The sequence below is a fragment of the Nansenia antarctica genome, assembly GCF_963989245.1.
Source record: "Nansenia antarctica genome assembly, chromosome: 13".
Lineage (NCBI taxonomy): Eukaryota > Metazoa > Chordata > Actinopteri > Argentiniformes > Microstomatidae > Nansenia > Nansenia antarctica.
The window spans coordinates 16,296,872-16,317,804 of NC_137683.1; the positions used below are offsets into that span (position 1 = coordinate 16,296,872).

The window sequence follows — 20,933 nt, forward strand, 5'->3', positions numbered from 1 at the left end:
CATGGCTCCCAACTTAGAGGCACCTTACTAAAATAGCATACTAAGGAGCCCAGGATAATGTTTTCCCCCTCCTCCTCTTCTGTGCAACCACAGGCGTGGGGATTGACGTGCCTCGCGTTTTCCTCCCTTTGTGCGAAAAGAAGGAAGAGAAAACAATGTGTTGCATATGTAAGGGCTGCAGTGCTATTTCAGGAAGTGATAGATTGTGGTTTTCCGGGGGGTGAAAGGAGGTTATTGACACTGGTGTCAGTTGTGTGTTGTTTGTGGCTTTCTATCAGTGGCTCCTTGTGTACTTGTTGTAGCCACAATCAGGTTCCCCTATACAGTAAAAGGCTCAGTAATATGAACTGTGAAATGCAATGTCTGTCAGGCAATGACATTGTGCAACAATGGAATAAATGTGACACGGTCTGGTGAAAAGGTCTGCATGTCGACAATTCTCAAGTCACGCAAATGACCAAAAAGCTTCTTTTTAAAAAGAAAATGTCGTCTGTTTTTTTCATATTACGAAAGTTTTAGTGTTGAAGAGCCCACTCAATATAACAAACAACAGTTTAGGATCACTAAATACTTCTAATCATCTGCCGTCCTGCTTCGTAAGCTACTGGGTTAGTGATACATGGCTTGTAAACAAACGTACATTTTAGGACATATTTGAAAAGCAAAGGGACTGTGTGATCATCTAATTATGTATAGTTATGTGTTTTTAGCATGTTGATGTTCTATCAGTATGTTGTGATGTGCTTAACATGCAGTTAGATGTTCATAGCGATGTTCTTTCTTGGCTGCTAATAGCTACCAACACCATGTGTTACGAACTCCCAGATCTTCTGGCTCTACGTCTAGGGGGTGTAGGGGGAGCCGTAACGTAAAGGCCCAATCCCAATTCCCTTTTCTACCCCTATGGCTCGTTTTCGAGTGTGACTCGATTTCGAGCCAAGGCCTTCGAACAGAGCCACAAGCCGTCGGGTTGTTGCCACTTGTAATGTGGGAGGGAAATACTCATAAATAAAAGGCACAACACGAACGAACTACAGTGCAATGATTTAATTAACAAATGGTGGTGAGGTACAAAAACACAAGCCATAGGACAACAGGCAGACTAATGAGCGGTGTCAACCCAAAGAAACAAAAGAATAAAGTGAGACCCTACCAGTGTACAATTCTACATAATGACAGCCGCTCCTTTGCCTACTGTATTTAACATAGATGAGGCTACGTGATGTAATGTATACCCAAGGGTATCTCACCTACGCCTGTTTCCTATGGCTAGTGTGTGACAATACTAATAGAAAATAAACAAACAACCAAACTTAATCTTATCTCTAAACAAACTACTAAATGGAAAATGGAAAGTACGTACTAAAGAACACAAATAACCTAAAGCTACGAGTCGACAAACTAACAAACAAAAACACAACCAAACAGTCGACTAACAATGGGAGACAAGGAGGAACATTTAAACAGACGGGCAGCCCTCTGATTGGAGAATGGGTATTGGGTGATTCAATGGAATGATGATTGAGGGAATAGATTGGCCAATTAACGACACCTGGATGTAGAATGACAGAGGAGAACACAGAATGGAAGGAAACACAACAAGGACACATGTGGATGTAACACCATGGTAGCAAACACGTCTGTTTTCACAGCGATTTTCTCCGGTATTCGGTTTGAGGTGTACCGACATTCAAACATTCAATCTTCTTCATCTATTTTCAATGTATGACACATTCTTTGAAAGCTTACAAGCTTACAATCTGCTTACAATCTGCACTTTCATTTCCACTTTTCAATGACCTTGCCCTATACGTGGGGACGTTTTCACCAGACCGTGTCACAATGATGCAGCAATGGAATACATGTTTGGCTTTCGCTCTCTTACTATGCTGTCAAATCTAAAGAAACCAAAAGGAGATAGAAATGTGAAGCTTTTCTTGTTCTCCTCTCCCCTGTTGTGTTTAGGAAGGGATCTGACAGGGGGGGAAGAGGGAGACAAAAACCACTGGAAAAGGACAAAACGACAGAGGAGAATAGAAGAGAGAAGGATGGAGGCCATCTCTTCAGAACAGTCAGCCACAGTGGACGAGCTGGTTACAGCATGCATCCAAGCCTTCGGTCTGTCTCTTGTTTTTTTTCTTTCTTCTTCTTTCTAATTGCTTATGATTATTTATCAAATATTCTTTGGATGCCACTCGACGTATGAACACAATCCGAAAAATGGATTTTGAGTGAAGAAAATGATGAGTGTAATGCAAACCATCGATTCTGTGACTTGTCTGAAATCAATGAAGGGCTGTTGTTGTTATTAAGCTGATTGCCTTTGATTGATTGACCGATCACAGTGTGCAGGGCTGCCTGGGATAACTGGTGTCGTCTGTGTCGTCTTTCAGATGAGAAGGGCGCTCTGAAGGACCCCTCCCTAGTGAGGATGTTCCTCATGATGCACCCGTGGTACCTCCCTTCCACAGACATGGCCAAAAAGCTGCTGCTCAAGTATCCTCTCTGCCATAATGAATAACGGTCCATCTGTGTGACATCTGTGTTATGGGTTATGTGTTATGCGCACAGATCGTTGTCAACACAGATGTCTTACTTATGTATTACTTTAGAACTTGCACTTTAACAATGTGGGGTTATTTATTTTACTTATTATTTACATTACTTATTATTATTATTGTGTTTTTGTATATGAATGCTGCAATGCCAATGTTGAGGAACCTAAGCCAAAGCATTTTTACTGTTGTGTACTTGTACAGTTAGATGTAGGAAAAACAATTCTGATTCTGATTCAAGTGAACATAAAGAGTAGTCGTCTGTCAGTGTCTGTCAGTGTCCTAAGTTGAATGGAATGTGGATGTGTTGGTGAAAGCATGGTTGGATGCGCCTTAACAGATGGCCCAGATCACAGGAGGAGACTTGCACTGCCGAGCTCAGGACAAGGATCTGCCACCTAGTGAAGTAAGGTCAATTTACTTATTATTATTATTATTATTATTATATTTATTTATCTTTTTCTCTCTGTCTCTTCTCATTAACTCTCTTTCTTTCTACCCCCCTCCTCTTTTCTCTCTCTCTCTCTCTCTCTCTCTCTCTCTCTCTCTCTCTCTCTCTCTCTCTCTCTCTCTCCCTCCCCCTCCCCCTCTCCCTCTATCTCAAGGTACTGGATCTCAGAGTTCCCAGCGGAGTTCAATCTGAACCCAGACCTGTCAGAGCAGATCAAGGACCTGAAGGACCTGTTGACCACCGAGGGGAACGAGTGCCAGAGTCAGCTCATTGACGTGGACAGTGTGTAAGTGTCCCCAGGCTGAAAGTACAACTGGGTCTGTGGAACAGTGTCACACTCAACAATCTGATAACAATCATGTTTACCTTCTCCAGCTATTATGGTTGTAGTTTGAGATGTCATTGAGGGGACTCATAACATACACTAAAAGTAGCGTGTTCTATCTCCATCCATGGTAGTTGTAGTCTGCCCCATAGTAGCCGGATGCTCAATGCACTTCACGTTTCACTCCCTCAGGCCGTCGTACAAGTGGAAGCGTCAGGTGACCCAGCGGGTGCCTTCCCTCTCCAAGAAGAGGAAGATGTCCCTGTTGTTTGACCACCTGGACTCCTGTGAGCTGGCCGAGCACCTCACCTACCTGGAGTACAAGTCCTTCTGCAAGATCTTGGTCAGTGATGCACGGTGGAGGGTCTCTCCGTCACGTCTAGACGTCTGTCTTTCTATATGTCCGTCAGCGTCCGTGTGTGATGCTTGTCGATGTACTGTACCCTTCTGTTTTTTTTACCGTTCTTTTGTACGCCTGTGTGTAAGTACACCCATTTGTATGGTCTGATGTCTATTCACCATGGATGCGTTGTCTCATTGGACTGTGCCTGTTAGTTTCTGCCGAGCCGTTCATTAACATTAGCCATTCGTTAGCCAGTCGTTAGCAGTTCGTTAGCCATTCATTAACATAATATTATCGTCCCTTTCTCTGTGCCACCAGTTCCAGGACTACCACAGCTTCGTGATGCACGGCTGCACGGTGGACAACCCCATCCTGGAGCGCTTCATCACCCTCTTCAACAGCGTGTCCCAGTGGATCCAGCTCATGGTGCTCACCAAGCCCACCGCTCCCCAGAGAGCTGCCGTCATCTCCCACTTCATCAGGGTCGCCCAGGTCAGTACGGACGGACGGGACGGGAGGTCAAAAAGTCAAAAGTCAAAAGTCACTTTATTGTCCCATCACTGGGAAATTTGTATTGGGCTTACACCCCACAGCAGCCAACACAGAGCAACAGACAATACAGCATGTTAAAACACAAACAGAAGGCAGCCCTGATTAAGACAAGAGTGGAAATAAAACGATAAGCAAGATATGTTCAACATTCATCTGGTGCAGTTTAAAAGTTTAACAGAAACCGGAATAAAATAATTTTTAACTAAAAAAAGTTGCCGTCTACCGCATCGCCATCGATTTAGCTCATCGCCATCGATTGTGGGCTCGAGCTACCACCCATCAATCGCCCCACCCCCGTCGATGAAACATGTTTCAAGATCCTAACTATGGCTCTGACCACACTTATGTGATGGGTAGCATTTCCTGAAACCTTGGGGACTGGGACTGAGTTATCTCCCCCGAGGTAATGCTTTAGCTCAGTGGGCTAACACAGCCTTGTAAGCGTTCGAACCCAGTCGGACACAAAGGAAGCCAATGAACGGTGTCCATGAGCTTAGTGAGAGGTATATGGATATCAAGATCTAGATGCTTAGACAAATTAGATGCTCAAATGATGCCAACGTGACTTCCAGCCAGTGGAGGCTGGTGAAGGTAGAAATCACCGCTCGTTTTCATGCAGGGAACGGAAAAGAGGAACGGGTTCAAAACACCCGTCCTCCGATGTCTGCCTCCACCTGCTTCTTCCACTTCCACATCGATGACTCCGATAATAGCCTTGTCAGATGTCTCAATCCTTCATAACACTGGGTTTACTTGTGTCTTTGAACCGAGGCTATTTCTGGAACTGGTAATAATAAGAGAGATGTTTAAAAAGCACAGCTCATCTCTCCCAACACTGCTCTTTATCTCCAAAACAAACCGTTCATGATTTATTCACCGAGGTCGCAGCGGGACCTCTCACCCCCTCTGGCAAAATATGCCGGAGCTGAAAAACACCTCAGCTGGGAGGGAGGTTAGCAGGAAAAGCCCAGCTGAGGACATTAACATGTTTTGTCTTCTAAACTGTGGAGGGTAAAAACATGAAACCTTTCTCTCTCTCTTCTTTGTTTTTGTTTGTGGTGTTTCCACCCACGCCCCCCCCCCCCCCCTCTCCCACTTCCTGCTCTCCCTCTCCCCTCTCCCCGCTCCCCGCCTCTCACACTGGGCTCATTCTTCCGTTCCTAATTTCAACTCTTCTCTGTCTGTCTTGTTTTCATCACGTTTTTGTCTGTCAATAGGCTTATTTGTTTCTGTAGTTGTAGTTTTTTTTTTTGCCTGTCTTTTTTGGTCTCTTTCGCCGCCTCTCTCTTCTCTCTCTGCCCACGGCATGACCCGTTGTATTTGACCCGTGTCCTTCTTTGTTCTTCTTTATCCATTCTGTTACTCATTTCAACCAGTGTTGTTGTCATACTGCACACACAGCCCTAGTGCAAGTACAGTACAGCTCCTATCACACACAGCCCTAGTGCACGTTCAGTACAGCTCCTATCACACACAGCCCTAGTGCAAGTACAGTACAGCTCCTATCACACACAGCCCTAGTGCACGTACAGTACAGCTCCTATCACACACAGCCCTAGTGCACGTACAGTACAGCTCCTATCACACACAGCCCTAGTGCACGTACAGTACAGCTCCTATCACACACAGCCCTAGTGCACATACAGTACAGCCCCTATCACACACAGCCCTAGTGCAAGTACAGTACAGCTCCTATCACACACAGCCCTAGTGCACGTACAGTACAGCTCCTATCACACACAGCCCTAGTGCACGTACAGTACAGCCCCTATCACACACAGCCCTAGTGCACGTTCAGTACAGCCCCTATCACACACAGCCCTAGTGCACGTACAGTACAGCTCCTATCACACACAGCCCTAGTGCACGTACAGTACAGCCCCTATCACACACAGCCCTAGTGCACGTACAGTACAGCTCCTATCACACACAGCCCTAGTGCACATACAGTACAGCCCCTATCACACACAGCCCTAGTGCACGTTCAGTACAGCTCTTCACATAAAATCACATAAATTGGAAAGATACAATAGTGCTCCCTGTGCTGTTGATACCACTGTGTACTTGATCCAACAGTTTAATGGTGCGAGGTGCGAAGGCTTGCCGCAGAGCTTTGCCCATTGATTGGAGTGGGTGTTTGAGCTTAACCAAATTAGGCCCCCTGGCAGTCTTCCCAAAACAGCTGCAACCCAATTGATTTGCAGTGAACGCCGTGTGGGCTGAAGGGTGACGCCTCGCCCCCGTGGGGCTTCATTCATAAAGTATTACTGTAATTCTGATACACTGATTAATACAAGGCGTGCTGCTCTGCCTTCTGTTTCAATGGCGTTGTTAACCGGGCCCTACAATTCCTTTACCTTACCTGTCAATGGACTTCTATCTATGTATCTTACTTTACCATTTCCCGTTTCCCATTTCTTAATGGTTGAGGTTTGTTCTATTCATTATTAATGTGGGTAGGCTGGGGTGTGTCTGTGTGTGTGTGTGTGTGTGTGTGTGTGTGTGTGTGTGTGTGTGTCTGTGTGTGTGTGTGTGTGTCTGTGTTTGGCCTTATTTGTGTCCTCCAATATAGTGTAATCCTGTTGGTTTCATTCAATAAGAAAACTCTGTCTCCCAGATCCTCCTGTAAATCACCATGTGTCTAACCTGCTGCTCTCCTTCTCCACAGGCTCCTTCTCCATCTTCCTGTCTCTCCATCCTCCTCGTTCTCTTAAATCCTCTTTCTGGCTTTTTTTGGCACCGGCTCCTACACCCACACACCGGCTCCACTCTCCCCCACACTCACACTCTTTTTTTCTTTTCAACACCATCATCTTTCTTTCTTAGTAACTCCCCCCCCTCCCTCCATCTCTGTATCTCACTCCCGCTGTCATGATGATACGGAATCTCTCTCACTCCTAATCGTTTTATTCTCTCTTTATGTCTCTCTTTCCATCCCTCTGCCCCCCCCCCCTGTCTCCCCTGACAGAAACTACTACAGCTGCAGAACTTTAACACCCTGATGGCGGTGGTGGGGGGGCTCAGCAACAGCTCCATCTCTCGCCTCAAAGAGACCCAGGGCCACATCAGTGCCGAGACCAACAAGGTAAACTGCCTGTCCCCCTGCTATTATTATCATTATTTTCTATGGTTAATCACAACCTGAAACAGCCTGACAGAAACCGCTGCTGTGATCCTCAGAACATGCACTTGATCATGATGTCGTATATGACTCACACACAATCCCTGCTCCAACTCCCCCCCTTTCCCCACCTTCTTAATCCCTTCTTCTTCTTCCCTCCACCTCCTTCTCCTTCATCCCTATTCCTACCTCTATCCATCCATCCATCCATCTCCTCCTCCTTCATCCGTCATCCTACCATCCCCCACCTCTATCCATCCATCCATCTCCTCCTCCTTCATCCGTCATCCTACCATCCCCCACCTCTATCCATCCATCCATCTCCTCCTTCTTCATCCCTCATCCTACCATCCCCCACCTCTATCCATCCATCCATCTCCTCCTTCTTCATCCGTCATCCTACCATCCCCCACCTCTATCCATCCATCCATCCATCCATCTCCTCCTTCATCCGTCATCCTACCATCCCCCACCTCTATCAATCCATCCATCTCCTCCTTCTTCATCCCTCATCCTACCATCCCCCACCTCTATCCATCCATCCATCCATCCATCCATCCATCTCCTCCATCTTCATCCTTCCATCCCCCCCTCCGCCCATCAGGTGTTTAACAGTCTGATAGAGTTGGTGACGTCGTGTGGCAACTACAGTCAGTACCGCCGCCGCTTCTCCGAGTGCACAGGCTTCCGTTTCCCCATCCTGGGCGTGCACCTCAAGGACCTCATCGCCGTGCACGTGGCGCTGCCCGACTGGGCCGACCCGGGGAAGAGCCGGGTCCACCTGGCCAAGATCCAGCAGCTGTACACCATCCTCCAGGAGCTGGCGCTGATCCAGACCACGCCACCCAGCGTCGACGCCAACACAGACCTCCTCAACCTGCTCACGGTCAGTCCCATAGGGGGGGATGGGGGGGAACAGGCATGGGCTCCACGTGTACTTGCTACTACGTCTTCATCGATCGAGGTTGGCTAATAGAGATCCTGTTAAGATGATTAAGAAACAACTGCTCAGACACCTTGTATAGGTTCGTTTCACTTTCAGCCATATCAAATCTTTTTTTTTCTAGAGGAAACGGTGGCAAGGTCAACTGTGTTCCAAACCCGTTCAAAAGTATAGATGGTGTTAAGCACGGTGGTGGTGTGGACACGGTGAACTAGGATGCATACTCTTAATGGGACTGTAGGAACGTAGGACTGATTAACTGAAAGGGACAGTCAAGTTGAAGCTAGTCATCTTCTCTCATTATGGAGAAATGATTACGCTTATTTTAAAGGTCACTGGTGGTATTGGCACATCATTTCTCTTCCAACTAATAGCCTATCATGATGTCCCTTTGGCTTCCTAGGACACTCCCTTGTTAACACTTTAAAAAAAAAAAGTTTTATACCATCTCCGCCTATTCTCTCATTCTCTGAGGGGGTCGTGTTCTAACTACAAAACAAGGTAGGGCTCGAACACGAGCCAACTGTCTATTGGGACATTTAAAGGTTGACTTCCTCTCTTAGGAGACATGTTACTTCATAGAGTAGGTTATATTTACTTTCTAAGCTTGCTTTGGAAGCTCAGGAAGACGTGTGTTTTTACCATGAATGGAGATAAACCTCTGTGTTTCTCACACTTCAAATTCAAGCCCTGGGGTTGTTTGCATCTGCTGGTTTTTGGCAGCCATGATAAGACTTTACAGAGTGCATGGAGGCGGCATGCACAGCTGAACCAATACCAGGAGATCAATTACCATATCCAACTGCAGGTGGTCATGGGAGATTCTGGCTCTGCGCATCATTCTTACTTCCTGAAACAGGAAATAACTTGACAGTTTGGAGTTGAAAGGCACCTGTGGAAGATTGCTTTCGACACGGTCGATACTCAATCATCCTTTGCACTAGTTTATTCGTTTAATTTAACTTGAGGATGGTTCGGATTGAAGTTAGGAGATGGTGTAAAACGTCAATAATATGCTTGAAACCATGGCAATATGGTCTACATGAAAACACACCAAACAGCCCTCAAGCCTGGTCGATATTCTTTCCTGGTTTATTCATATTTGATGACCCTTGAAAGGAACGCGATGCTGCAATCACATCCAAAGTATAGAAGATATTTCCTTTTTTTACCTCTGCAGATAAATAAGTCAGATAAAAAACAACAGGAAATCTATGTGCCTGCATGATGTACTTACATTTAAACTTGTGTATCCCAACTTGTAACCCAATGGAGCATCCATCCATCCATCCATCCCTCCCTCCATTCATTCATTCATTCCATGTCCTGCAGGTGTCTTTGGACCAGTACCACACCGAGGAGGAGATCTACCAGCTGTCTCTCCAGAGGGAGCCACGCAGCTCCAAGCCAGCAGTGAGCAGAACCAGAGCCAATGGACTCATTTTTTTCTCATGCCATTTGAATACACACATTGGATATGCTCATGTTGAACTTGCCCTGTGACTTCTCTTGGGAATTCTCCGGAGAGATGCAACATTCATATTTTATTGCTGCATGAGGACAACAACCTCCACTCAACGGGGCAATTCTCCTTCATCACTCGCAAACCACCAAATAACCACCTGACTCTTTAGTATAGTTTATTTGTGTAATTTCACAATTTCACTTTTTGTTTCCTCTTTGTAAAAACTGTCAGGGCTGTATGGTTATTATTATAGTAGCCTAGTGTAGGACACTTAGGGTCTCTGGCTGTAGTGTATAATATTCAACATAAAAAGAAATACATTGCAGGATCATTTTAATTCGCACAGAGAGCAGATGCATTGAAGTATGCAACATTGGTCATTTGTTGTTTTAGGGAATATAGTTTCCAGAATGTAATAATGCGAGAATATCCACTAGGCCTTCTTCCACATACAGTATGAATAGAGGATGCACTGGTGGTAGGGGGGGTAGGGGGGGGTTATCCCCGACAGGCAACAACTGTCCGTCGTGATCAAATAAGTGTCTGTTTTTCGCCTTTTGGTAATTATTGAAGGAATAGGTGTTTGCCACCTGTCCTTGCCTATATTGGTGCTAAGTTTGTGTTGGTCAGACCAAATGCGCTTTGCAGTCAGTGATGCCACATGACCACAAAGGTCCTTGTACGTGGTTTTAGTGTTGCACAGCACTCTCACCCAGAGGCCCCTGTATGGCCTTATAGGAAACCCACGGGCTCATTTTCTCATGACATTTGAATACACTTGGATCCTCATGCTCATGTTGAACTTGTGCCCTATGATCTATGAGCACTTACGAATTCTCTGGAGAGATGCAACATTCTTGTGTATTGCTGCATGAGGACAACAACCTCCTTACAGCCTAAGTCATCGATGTTGTCTGTTTTTGTGTTTTTCCTTCATTGCTCTCTCAGAACTCGAACCCAGGCACTAGTCCCGCCCCCAAGCCCTCGATGATTGACGAGTGGGCAACGTCTGTGAAGCCCAAAGCCGACCCGGCGGTCATCAACAAACACATAGAGAAGATGGTGGACGTAAGTATCTCACGTCCACTTCACCACTAATTACGACCTATTCAGGAGATGGAATTGGAACACTGAGGGTTTGTTTTGGTGTAATTATCCCCTCCACTCCCCTCTCGACAGCAGTCACAGTCGCAGCAGTCACCCTCATTTCAATATCTCTAATCAATTTTGTTTGATTTTTTTTAAAGATAGTTATGGGCTGCCTTGCCCAATGACGAGAGCGGATCATGGCATAATCGTTTTAACATGCAGTTCTGTGTTTCCATGGTTACAGTCTGTATTTAAGAATTTCGACACAGACGGAGACGGACACATCTCCCGGGAGGAGTTTGAGATCATCAGGAACAACTTCCCTTACCTCAGCAAGTTCGGAGAACTAGACAAGAACCAGTGAGAAACCTTCAGCTCAGCCTTACAATTATATATATTTTTTTACCAAACATGACTTAACTGTCAAAAAAGGAAACACTTGTGAACCCCCCCCCCCCCCCCTGTCTCTCTCGCTCTCAGGGATGGGAAGATCAGCAGAGAGGAGATGATTGACTACTTTATGAAAGCCAGTTCCCTGTTGAACTGCAAGATGGGCTTCATCCACACCTTCACAGAGGCCACCTACGTGAAGCCGACCTTCTGTGAGCACTGCGCTGGCTTTGTGAGTATCCAGAACAGACAAGTAAGATGTGACGGCTACTGCCTAAGCAAGGGGGCGGCAGTAGCCTAGAGGTTAGAGAGGCTGGCTAGCAATTGGTTCGATCCTCGCCTCAGGAGGGAGCTTGAGCAAAAAATACAGAATTCCAACGATTGACTGACAAGTTGATTGCATGGCAATAAATCAGTAATAATAATAATAAAAAATACCATTAATATACTTAGTGAAATCTTTTGCCATATTTTTACTATACCAAGTGGATAGAGGCTAAAGATGGATTTGGAATTGGACTCTGTCTACTGTTCCACTGTACCATAGCCTTAGAATGCCATTCAACAAGTGAATTGATGGGTGAATGGACAATTTGATTCGTAAAAGCAGATCCTATAGGTCGAAATGGCCATAGTGGATAGGATTGGTGGATATGATAGCAGTACCAGACTGCAGGATACATACATACAACATTTGCGCTCACTCACTGCAAGGTTTTGACATCATTTGGGTCCGCGGTCTAGCTTATGCCAATTATTTGGAGACAGGTGCTGGACCTGGAGTGTGGAGAAATATGTGACACAGTCTGATCATTTGGTCCGCATGTCGGCCAAACCAATCAAAATGTTCAGACTTTTCTTTTGAAACACAGAACTATAGTCAGGCCTAGGGATGTGTGTCATTGACTTTCAACAACGCGGAAATGTATTCACATTTTTCTAAAGAAAAGTCAGATCATTACATCAGATCCCCTCACATGAGGAATGTGTCACATATAGCAAGCTGGTAATTGGGCCAACCTGACAACCTCTGTATGGTAACACTCCCTCCCCCGCCCCTGCTACTGTGTTTCATCAGTGGTGGAGAGCAGTGTCCTCTCAGCCTCTCTAGCCTCTGTTGGAGAGATCTGTCATGTCCTACAAGGGCAGTGAGTCAGCGTGGAGCAGTAATGAGGCCTAGAGTAGGCAGCGGGTATTATACTGTGTGACCACTCCAAAATCGGTCTGAAATCACCAACACACAGACGCGCGCGCACACACAGACACACGCACAGACACACACGCACAGAGGCACACGCGCAGAGACACACTCACGCACACACACACACACACACACACACACACACACACACACACACACACACACACACACACACACACACACACACAAGTGTGTACGTGGAATTATCATGCCCTTGTGGGAAAAATATGGAACGGGAAAAGATAAGAGGCCTAACAGTGTGTGGCAGAGAGACCAGCTACTTCCTGTACTGCCTGGTTTCCTGTTGGCTCCGCGTCAAACATAATATTTCTGCCTCCGTATTTCAGCCATTGGGAAAAACAAACCCGCCCAATCGCATTTTTGCAAGTTCATTGGCCCTCAGTGGCTGAGTTGTACTGTATCTTCATAATCCGACATTGTTTTTAATAGTCTCTTTTCTACCGGCCTGCTCTGGCCTTAATACAAAATGAACACTTAAAAAGTGTCTGTGTAGTTCAACCAGGGCTGCCGTATGCCTAGCCGAGGCCCGGGACAAGACATGATCTCGTGAGGCCCCCCCCCAAAAAATGTTTTGGGATGTGTATAATGAATGAATGAAACACACACTACACTGTATGGCTACCAACTTGTTTATCGCGCAAATAAATCAAACCATGTACAGATCAATTGTTTACTTCAAGAATCGCAAAATAAATAATGTGAATAATTAGTCATCTGCTTGCTGTAGGCTATTCTTAAATGGTTTGTCAATAATAATAAGAAATCGCATTAGTTCTTGTCCAATGTCCAATGTTTAATGAACTGCAATTGACAAGCGGCGAACTTTCCGGGAGGCAAAGTCATCTATGAGGTCGTTAAAGTCCAGTTTCTTGGCCAGTTGACGCTCTATGGATAGCATTGCCAAGTCGTTCAACCTCTCCTTCGACATCGTCGAGCACGAATTATTTTTTATGAGTTTCAGTTTACTGAAGGCGTGCTTGCCTCCGGCCACTGTCACAGGTAGAGTGTTATGTAGCCTGCCTAGATAAAACTCATGTTGCTCTTGACCTTTTATCAAATACTTGGCCATAAAGCCCCTTGCCTCATTTTCATAACTTCCTCTTTGTCGTTTGTCTTTTCTTTTTTGGGCACCCGATCTATATCGACTGGCCATTTTGGAAAGTGAACGGGCGGGGTGCGTGCGTGGGAATGTTAAACCTTAGACGGACCAAATCATTTTTGCATTGGGCTACAGGGAGGAAACGTAAATTTGTTCTTGACCACTATGTGAAGGAAAATTAGCAATATAAAACATAACAAGCTTTTATGTCACTGAGAAATACTATCTTATGTCTTCATGGATATTTATTTTTTTTACAAAATATTCCAGCAGATTATTTAAAGGTTAGAGGGTCAGTTAGGGGCCCGGGACAACTGTCTCCCCCTGTCAGCGGGCTTGAGTTTAACACTATGAGATTACTGAGTGAGTGTGTGATGTCTCTAGGGGCTACAAGAGAGGCCACATGTGGGGTTGTTGTGTTGTAGTTCTTACTGCCATATGTTTAGGCTCATAGTGTTCAGGTTCTCCCCTCAGGCTGTGTGTGTGTGTGTGTGTGTGTGTGTGTGTGTGTGTGTGTGTGTGTGTGTGTGTGTGTGTGCGTGTCTGAGGGTCAGGGTATTTTCTGCCTCCTCAGATCTCGGGCCTCTATGATCTCCTGGACAGGGTCTTTCATGTCATTGTCACCCCCTGCTTGATCTAGTAACCCCCCCCCCTCCTCCTCCTTCTCCCTCGGTCTCTCTCTACCACCCCCATCCCCCCCCCTCTCTCTCTGTCTCCCACCTCCAGCGTCTACCTCTCCAGGTTTACTCCTCCGCATTTGAACCTCTCCTTTATTCCCTCTCTGTCACTCTTCCCTCTCTCTTCTCTGTCACTCAGCCTATATCTGTCACTAACGCCCCTTGTCTCCTTCATGTTCCAACACGTTGTTATGGATACATGACACATGACTCTTCTCTTTCTCTCTCTCTCTAGATATGGGGCTTCTACAAACAGGGATACAAGTGTAAAGGTAAGTCATAAATCATAAATGAAGAAGTGATGACCCCTATAGAAATAGTTCACATAGCCTACAGTCTACAGTATGTACTGTGTTTCTCTAAATGCGCCAGCAGACACCCATGGCGTCATTGAATTACCGATTCCCTTTGTCATCATCGATTGCAAAAAGGCCATTACTTGAAACCCTAGGGCAGCTTTGAGTCAATCTACAACAGTGTTGAAGCCATGGCAGATACTGTATACATTAGGCTACGTGCCCTTCCCGTAGGGAAGCTCTGTAAGTCAACAGTAATATGAGAGTGCTCAACCACACACTCGGGATCACAGTGCAAAGATGCACGCATGCACACACGCACGCCCACACACACACACACACACACACACACACACACACACACACACACACACACACACACACACAGTGACCCTCTCCATGTTACCTGGGATGAGCGATCGGCCAGGTGAGATACAAACCAGGAGAGTGCAGAGCCTAAGATGCCCAGCTCTGAGGGGGTGGAGAGAAGGATCTGGTGGTTTACTGTGTCAAACGTGGCAAAGTCCAGAAGAATGAGGACAGAGGAGAGGGATGACACTCTGTGATAATAATAATAATAATAATAATTCATTACATTTATATAGCGCTTTTCCGAGGCTCAAAGACGCTGATAGCAAGGAGAGCAGTCTCAGTAGAGTGGAGCGTCTCCGTGACAGCAAGGACAGCAGTCTCAGTCAAGTAGGCAGCCTTGAAGCCGGATTGATGTGGATATATGTGGAAGGACATTGTTCTGAAAGAGATAATGCGAGAGTTGTTGACAAACAGCAACACGTTCATGTTTTCAATAAGAATGAAAGAAGGGATGCTGGTCTTTTTAAATTGATTGTTTATTTGGCTGGGACAATGTACATCAAAGAATGCACCAGAATTAGCCAAGAAGGCTAGTTTTCATCCGTAGTCCCTGAACAGCTTTAAAAGGACAGGCATTGGACATTAATAATAATAATTAATAATTCATTAGATTTATATAGCGCTTTTCCGAGGCTCAAAGACGCTGGTACCATTACATTACTTTGCATTGGTTAGCACATCAGCATTAAAAACATCATCATCATAAATTACAGTTAATAAAAGGCATCAGCATAAAAACACCATCATAGAAACAATAAAGACTTCGGCACAACAGAGAGATTAGTACGATCCATCGCTGGTGGATAGTGACTGCATTGCTGATTACTAATGAGCCATGATTTCAAGTGGTTGGAAAAGGATCTGTAAGTGGTGCACTTTCTTATGTTTTCAGGTAGTTTATTCCAATCATGAGATGCTTTGATTGAGAGTGCCGTCTGGCTGAATGTGCTGGTTCTGAATGGGATGGAGCAGTCTCTCCTCACAGCAGCTCTGGTGGTCCCAGGTGACTGTGTCAGTGGTGTAATGAAGGCACAGAGGGGAGGAGGTGCAAGGTTGTGTAGAATTTTCAAAACTTAACAGAGATTAGCAAATATAATGATACTTTCCCAACTCAAGAGGTTGTGTTTCCTTAGAATACTGCAGTGATGGCGTCTAATAGGCTTCCTGTCCAATGTTTTTATTGACTGTTTTTTTTTCTTCTGAGTGGGGCAGTCCCACTCATATTTAGATTGTTGATTGGACAGATACAGTGAAGATACAGTAAAGACAGGAAAGTAAGGGAGCAGGGTGTCAGCAGGGTATGGTCCGGATTCGAACCCATGGCCGACATGGGCATATGTGTGCACTGTAGACCGTGGTACTACACCATTAGACAACCCCAGGCCACATTGATTGTTTATATAATGATTCAATGGGCTTCAGTGCATTCATGAACACACATGCACATGTGCGCACACACACTGGTCTACAGTGGAGGTTCTAAACCACACACACTGGTCTAAACCAATATTACTGGGGGGGGCCTGGCTGGGGCCAAGCGTTTTGTCAGAGGGGCACATTCTAAAGAACAAAAAAGAACAAAGACAGTGTTCAAGCTTTCAAAATGTTTTGTTAAATTAATGCTGCACAGTAACAGTATTCCAGTTACAGTTAGCTATTTGTTTCAGTATGAGTTACATTAGTTTTATTGTTTGTGCCGCTCAGACCTGGCAGGCATTGCAAACCCCCCCTCTCTGTCGGTTGCTTCCCTCTAGTTTTTGACTCTGGATGGTGAGTCAAATACCGTCTCTGTGCCAATTAGGAGGGCTGCAATGTCTGCAGGCATAACAATGCTGAGTCAGGCAGTTTAGAATACTCCAGCAAGGAGTGAACAATTTCAGGTTCGGTTGCATCGGTGAGTCTTCTTCACATTTGCTAATATCTGTGAAGAAAGACATACCCCAAAATAAATATATACATGATACTCGTATGCTTGTAGTATGTGAACCCCTTGTGCAACTATAGATTCTTTCCGTTTTTACCATTAAATCTTTATTTAATCAGAATCAGTATTTTTTATCTAACATAACATGTTTATATTGACCAATTCCATATGTTGGTTTAGAGGGAATCATGTGTGTAGTAGGAAAACTAAATTATAAAGAAATTAGCCCAGGTCCAAAAACAAGTGAACCTCTTCAGTCAATAGCTTGTGGCACCGCCATTAACAGCGATAACTTGGAGTAAAGGTCTCGTATATCCACTAATCAGTCTCTGACCTCTATTTTGAGATATTTTTGCCCACTCCTCCTTACAGAAGTGAGCCAATTGAGTGAGGTTTGAGGGGTGTCTGGCATAAACTGCCTGCTTCAGATCCGGCCACAGAATCTCAATTGGATTTCGGTCAGAATTTGACTTGACCAATCCAAAACGCAAATCTTCTTTATCCTGAGCCATTCTTTGGTAGATTTGTTTGAATGCTTTGGGTCGTTGTCTTGTTGAAAAACCCATTTTCAGCCCAGCTTTAGCTCCTTGACTGATGGTTCTATTAAAAAATATCCTGGTATACCTCCAAATTCATGGTTCCCTTAATGATGTGGAGTCGGCACAGTCAGCACGGAACAGCTGGAAACAACCCACCTGAACTCTGCCCTCCTCTATCCCTCTAACCCCCCTCTATTCTTCTATCCCTCCTCTATCCCTCGCATTCAATAGAGAATGTCTCTCCGTCGAGGGGGGGGGGGGCGGGCGAGGGCGCCAGCCTGCTCTACGTGATGCTTTAATGAGATCTGTGGAAGTCAATGAGAACTCCCCAGCCATTCATTACCATTCCCGTTGTTAGGCCAGTTGCAGAGTAGGAGAGACAGTGGCATGACATCATTGAAATGAACGACTCGTCTGGGGTCTGCCGTATACGCCAAATCCACCTGAGACAATTGCCTGAGCAGACGTTGCTGATGTTGATGCTTTACTAAGTGGTGTTTTTAGAAATCGATACATTTTAGTGTGTGTGTATGTGAGAGTGAGAGAGAGAAAGAATGAGAGGGAGAGAAAGAATGAGTGTTTGTGTGTATGTACTGTATGTGTGCGTGTGTGTGCGCATGTGGTAGGCTATGTGTGTGTGCATCTTTCCCTCACTGCCTTCCTGGACAACCTGGCTACTCTTCTTGTCTAAGTTCCCCTTGTTGTCAGAACTGTTGCCAGGGTCGGTCCGCCTCAGTGTGTGTGTATGTGTGTGTGTATGTGTGTGTGTGTGTGTGTGTGTGTGTGTGTGTGTGTGCGCGTGCGTATGTAAGAACACTTACCTCTCATCCCTTTGCTACAGTGTTTCTTTGGGTACCTCTGCTTCATCCTTTCCTTCTCTCTCTCCGCCCAACATCCTCTTTCTCTCCCCCTTCCTCTACCTTGCACTCTCTCCCTACCTTTCTCTCCATCTCTCTCTCTCTTTCTCGGCATCTCTCCCTCCCTCTCTCGCCCTCCTTCTCTCCCTCCGTTTCTGCATCTCTCTCCCTCCATCTCGCCCTCCTTCTCCCTCCATCTCGCCCTCCTTCTCCCTCTCTCTCACCCTCCTTCTCTCTATCTCTGTCAGCATCTCTCCCTCCCCTCTCTCTCTCTTGCCCTCCTCTTCCACTCCTCTCTGCATCTCTCTTGACCTCCTTCTCTCCCTCTTTCCCGTCCCCTCTCTGTCTCTCTCTTTCCCTGTGACAGCGTGTGGGGTGAACTGTCACAAGGCCTGCCGCGGTCGTCTGGCCGTGGAGTGTCGTAAACGGACCAAGAGTGTGAGTCACGAGACGCCTCCACCCCTCCACGCCCGTTCCTACAGTTTCCCCCCTCCAGCCAACACCTCACCCAGCCTACAGAACACAGGTGAGACCCCCCCCACCCAGTCTACAGAACACAGGTGAGACCCCCCCTCCCTCCCCCTCCCAGCCTACAGCCCACAGGTCAGAGCACCACCGAGGGTTTGATAATGACCCTTAATGACCCTTTCACCCATTCATGCCACAGTGTGCTGCCTATAGAAACAGTACAAGGACATTGGAGCGTTCTCTTCAATAAATAAACACCCTGCAATTTGCAATGGAAATGTGATCGGCCCACAAAATCACAGCAACGTGACCGCCGGGGCAGGGGGGCGGGTATTGTGATGATTCATACGTCCAGCGTCCAGGCTCAATTATAAACCACTGGAAATGATGCCACACTGCCTCTGTGTTGGGCTGCTACTCATTAGAGTTTTCTATCCGTCCGTTATTGGCCTTGGTCTAATGAGGTGAACGGGGGATAAACTATTGCGGGTCTCTCTTTGTCAACCAGATCTGTATCTCAGTGAGACTCCACCGGATAAACAGTTTAAAGGAAAAAAAGGTAGCCATGGTCACTGACCTGCTCTCTCTCTCTCTGTGTCTCTTTCTCAGTCATTGAAGAGGAAGAAATGGAAGCGGTGGAGGAGGGCATTTTCGATGTCCACCTATAACCAGGTGAGCAAGACTTTTCAACCTTGCGATATCCCACAGTGGACGACTACGGTTTGTCCCCTCGAGCCAAAATGTAGCCCTTCACTGCAATTGTGTCATTTGGGAAACCTTGTGAATTCTTTACTTCATGGGCTGAAAATAATAATAATAATGTCATTTTTGATAACGACTCATTTTAATCGTTCATATGTCGACATAATGGACGACCCTCCTCTTTGATCGTCTTCACAGAATCTTCCGTCTAACTTTGGCATTCATACAAACAGCCACGACAGCAGTACTGTAGCTTGGTGCCAGCATGAGCCAGAAGCTCAGCCTGCAGTGTCTATCAGACCGAAAAGTGAGAGAGACCGAGAGAGAGAGAGAAGATATTGCACTGAACACAACGCAAGATAACATTATGCTGCCACACAGTGGACACATTCTGCAACTGCAACCTCAAGCACCCCCCAACGTCCTCTGCATCTCAGCTCTCAGCTCCAACCCCACAGGAATATCCACCCCGTAGAAACATCCACAGAATTGTATTTTCAGGAGAGATATTGGGTTAGTTATTGTGATGTTGTTCCCTGTCGGTGAATATATATTTTGAGTGCGTTTAGCTGTACAGGATTATGTCTGTAAATGTTAGAACCGTTGTCTCTCCAAAACAAAATAAGTGCTTTTAATGCCAAGAATGTATACTTCTGCCACATCGACCTCCATATGGTCTTGTATTTCTGTAGATGCTCGGCTTTGTATGTGTGGTTTGTTACCGAGTGTTAAGTGAATTTCAATAGGATGAATCGTTTGAAAGGGCTGAGATTATTCAGCTCCTATGTGGATTGAGCATTTTGGATTTATTTAAACAACAATAACCATGCCAACAACAACAACAACATCAACAACAACAACTCAAATGGACCTTGGACATTCAACATTTGAATAGCATTTGAATACTGTTGTAATTCCATCATGTTTACCTGAATATCAATAACAGTCCTATAGTAATTGCTGTGGTGCATGGCTGTGTGCGGTTAACTATTTATTACGTCCCAGTGCACTCTCTGTACTTTGAATGTAGCTGAAACAGTTATTATTGTCCTGAGAATTTCTCTATTTTGATACGTTATATGAAGTCTGTTGTTTTATCATGCATGTTTCTTGCTTTATAGCTCTTGCCAAATCAATTTCTTGTTCAGTATTTTTATGTAGCACGGATATTTTATCTTTTTTAATGGAAATGTAATCTTCTAAAGGAGAGCGAGGGCGAATTTATCGATCAGTTTGACTGCTGCCCCCCGCTTGATAGGGACACAAGTCTCACATGGCTTCTGGTGGACCTTCCAATGAAGTTGTTTTATTCTGCTCGACCAATGAAAAAAGGCCAAAGTGCCAGTACCATGTCAGTCCCTCTGCTACAAGGGTGTTTCCTGTTACGTGAATGAATACTTTAAACTGATGTCGTGTAATTCTCTGTAGATTCTCTGCTGTTTCTCAGTATTAAATGCAGAATGCCTCACTCTAACGTAATGTGTTTTCAGAAGGATTCACAACACGACCAATAGCGCCGCGGTGTCTGTCTCTCTGTTGTTGT

The 20,933-nt window shown here is 45.4% G+C and overlaps 1 protein-coding gene across 1 annotated transcript; it reads left to right on the plus strand.

Moving 5' to 3' along the window:
• Positions 1 to 2,048: 2,048 nt before the first annotated feature.
• Positions 2,049 to 19,356, plus strand: LOC308169660 (RAS guanyl-releasing protein 2-like; the record flags this gene model as incomplete). The annotated part of the gene is made up of 15 exons (XM_080544375.1): positions 2,049 to 2,118; positions 2,394 to 2,496; positions 2,905 to 2,961; positions 3,161 to 3,292; positions 3,524 to 3,674; positions 3,993 to 4,166; positions 7,195 to 7,311; positions 7,952 to 8,233; positions 9,623 to 9,703; positions 10,704 to 10,823; positions 11,089 to 11,204; positions 11,325 to 11,466; positions 14,468 to 14,504; positions 18,588 to 18,746; positions 19,298 to 19,356. The coding sequence occupies 15 exons, from the start codon at positions 2,049 to 2,051 to the stop codon at positions 19,354 to 19,356; spliced, it is 1,800 nt and encodes a 599-aa protein (XP_080400501.1).
• Between the last annotated feature and the right edge of the window lie 1,577 nt (positions 19,357 to 20,933).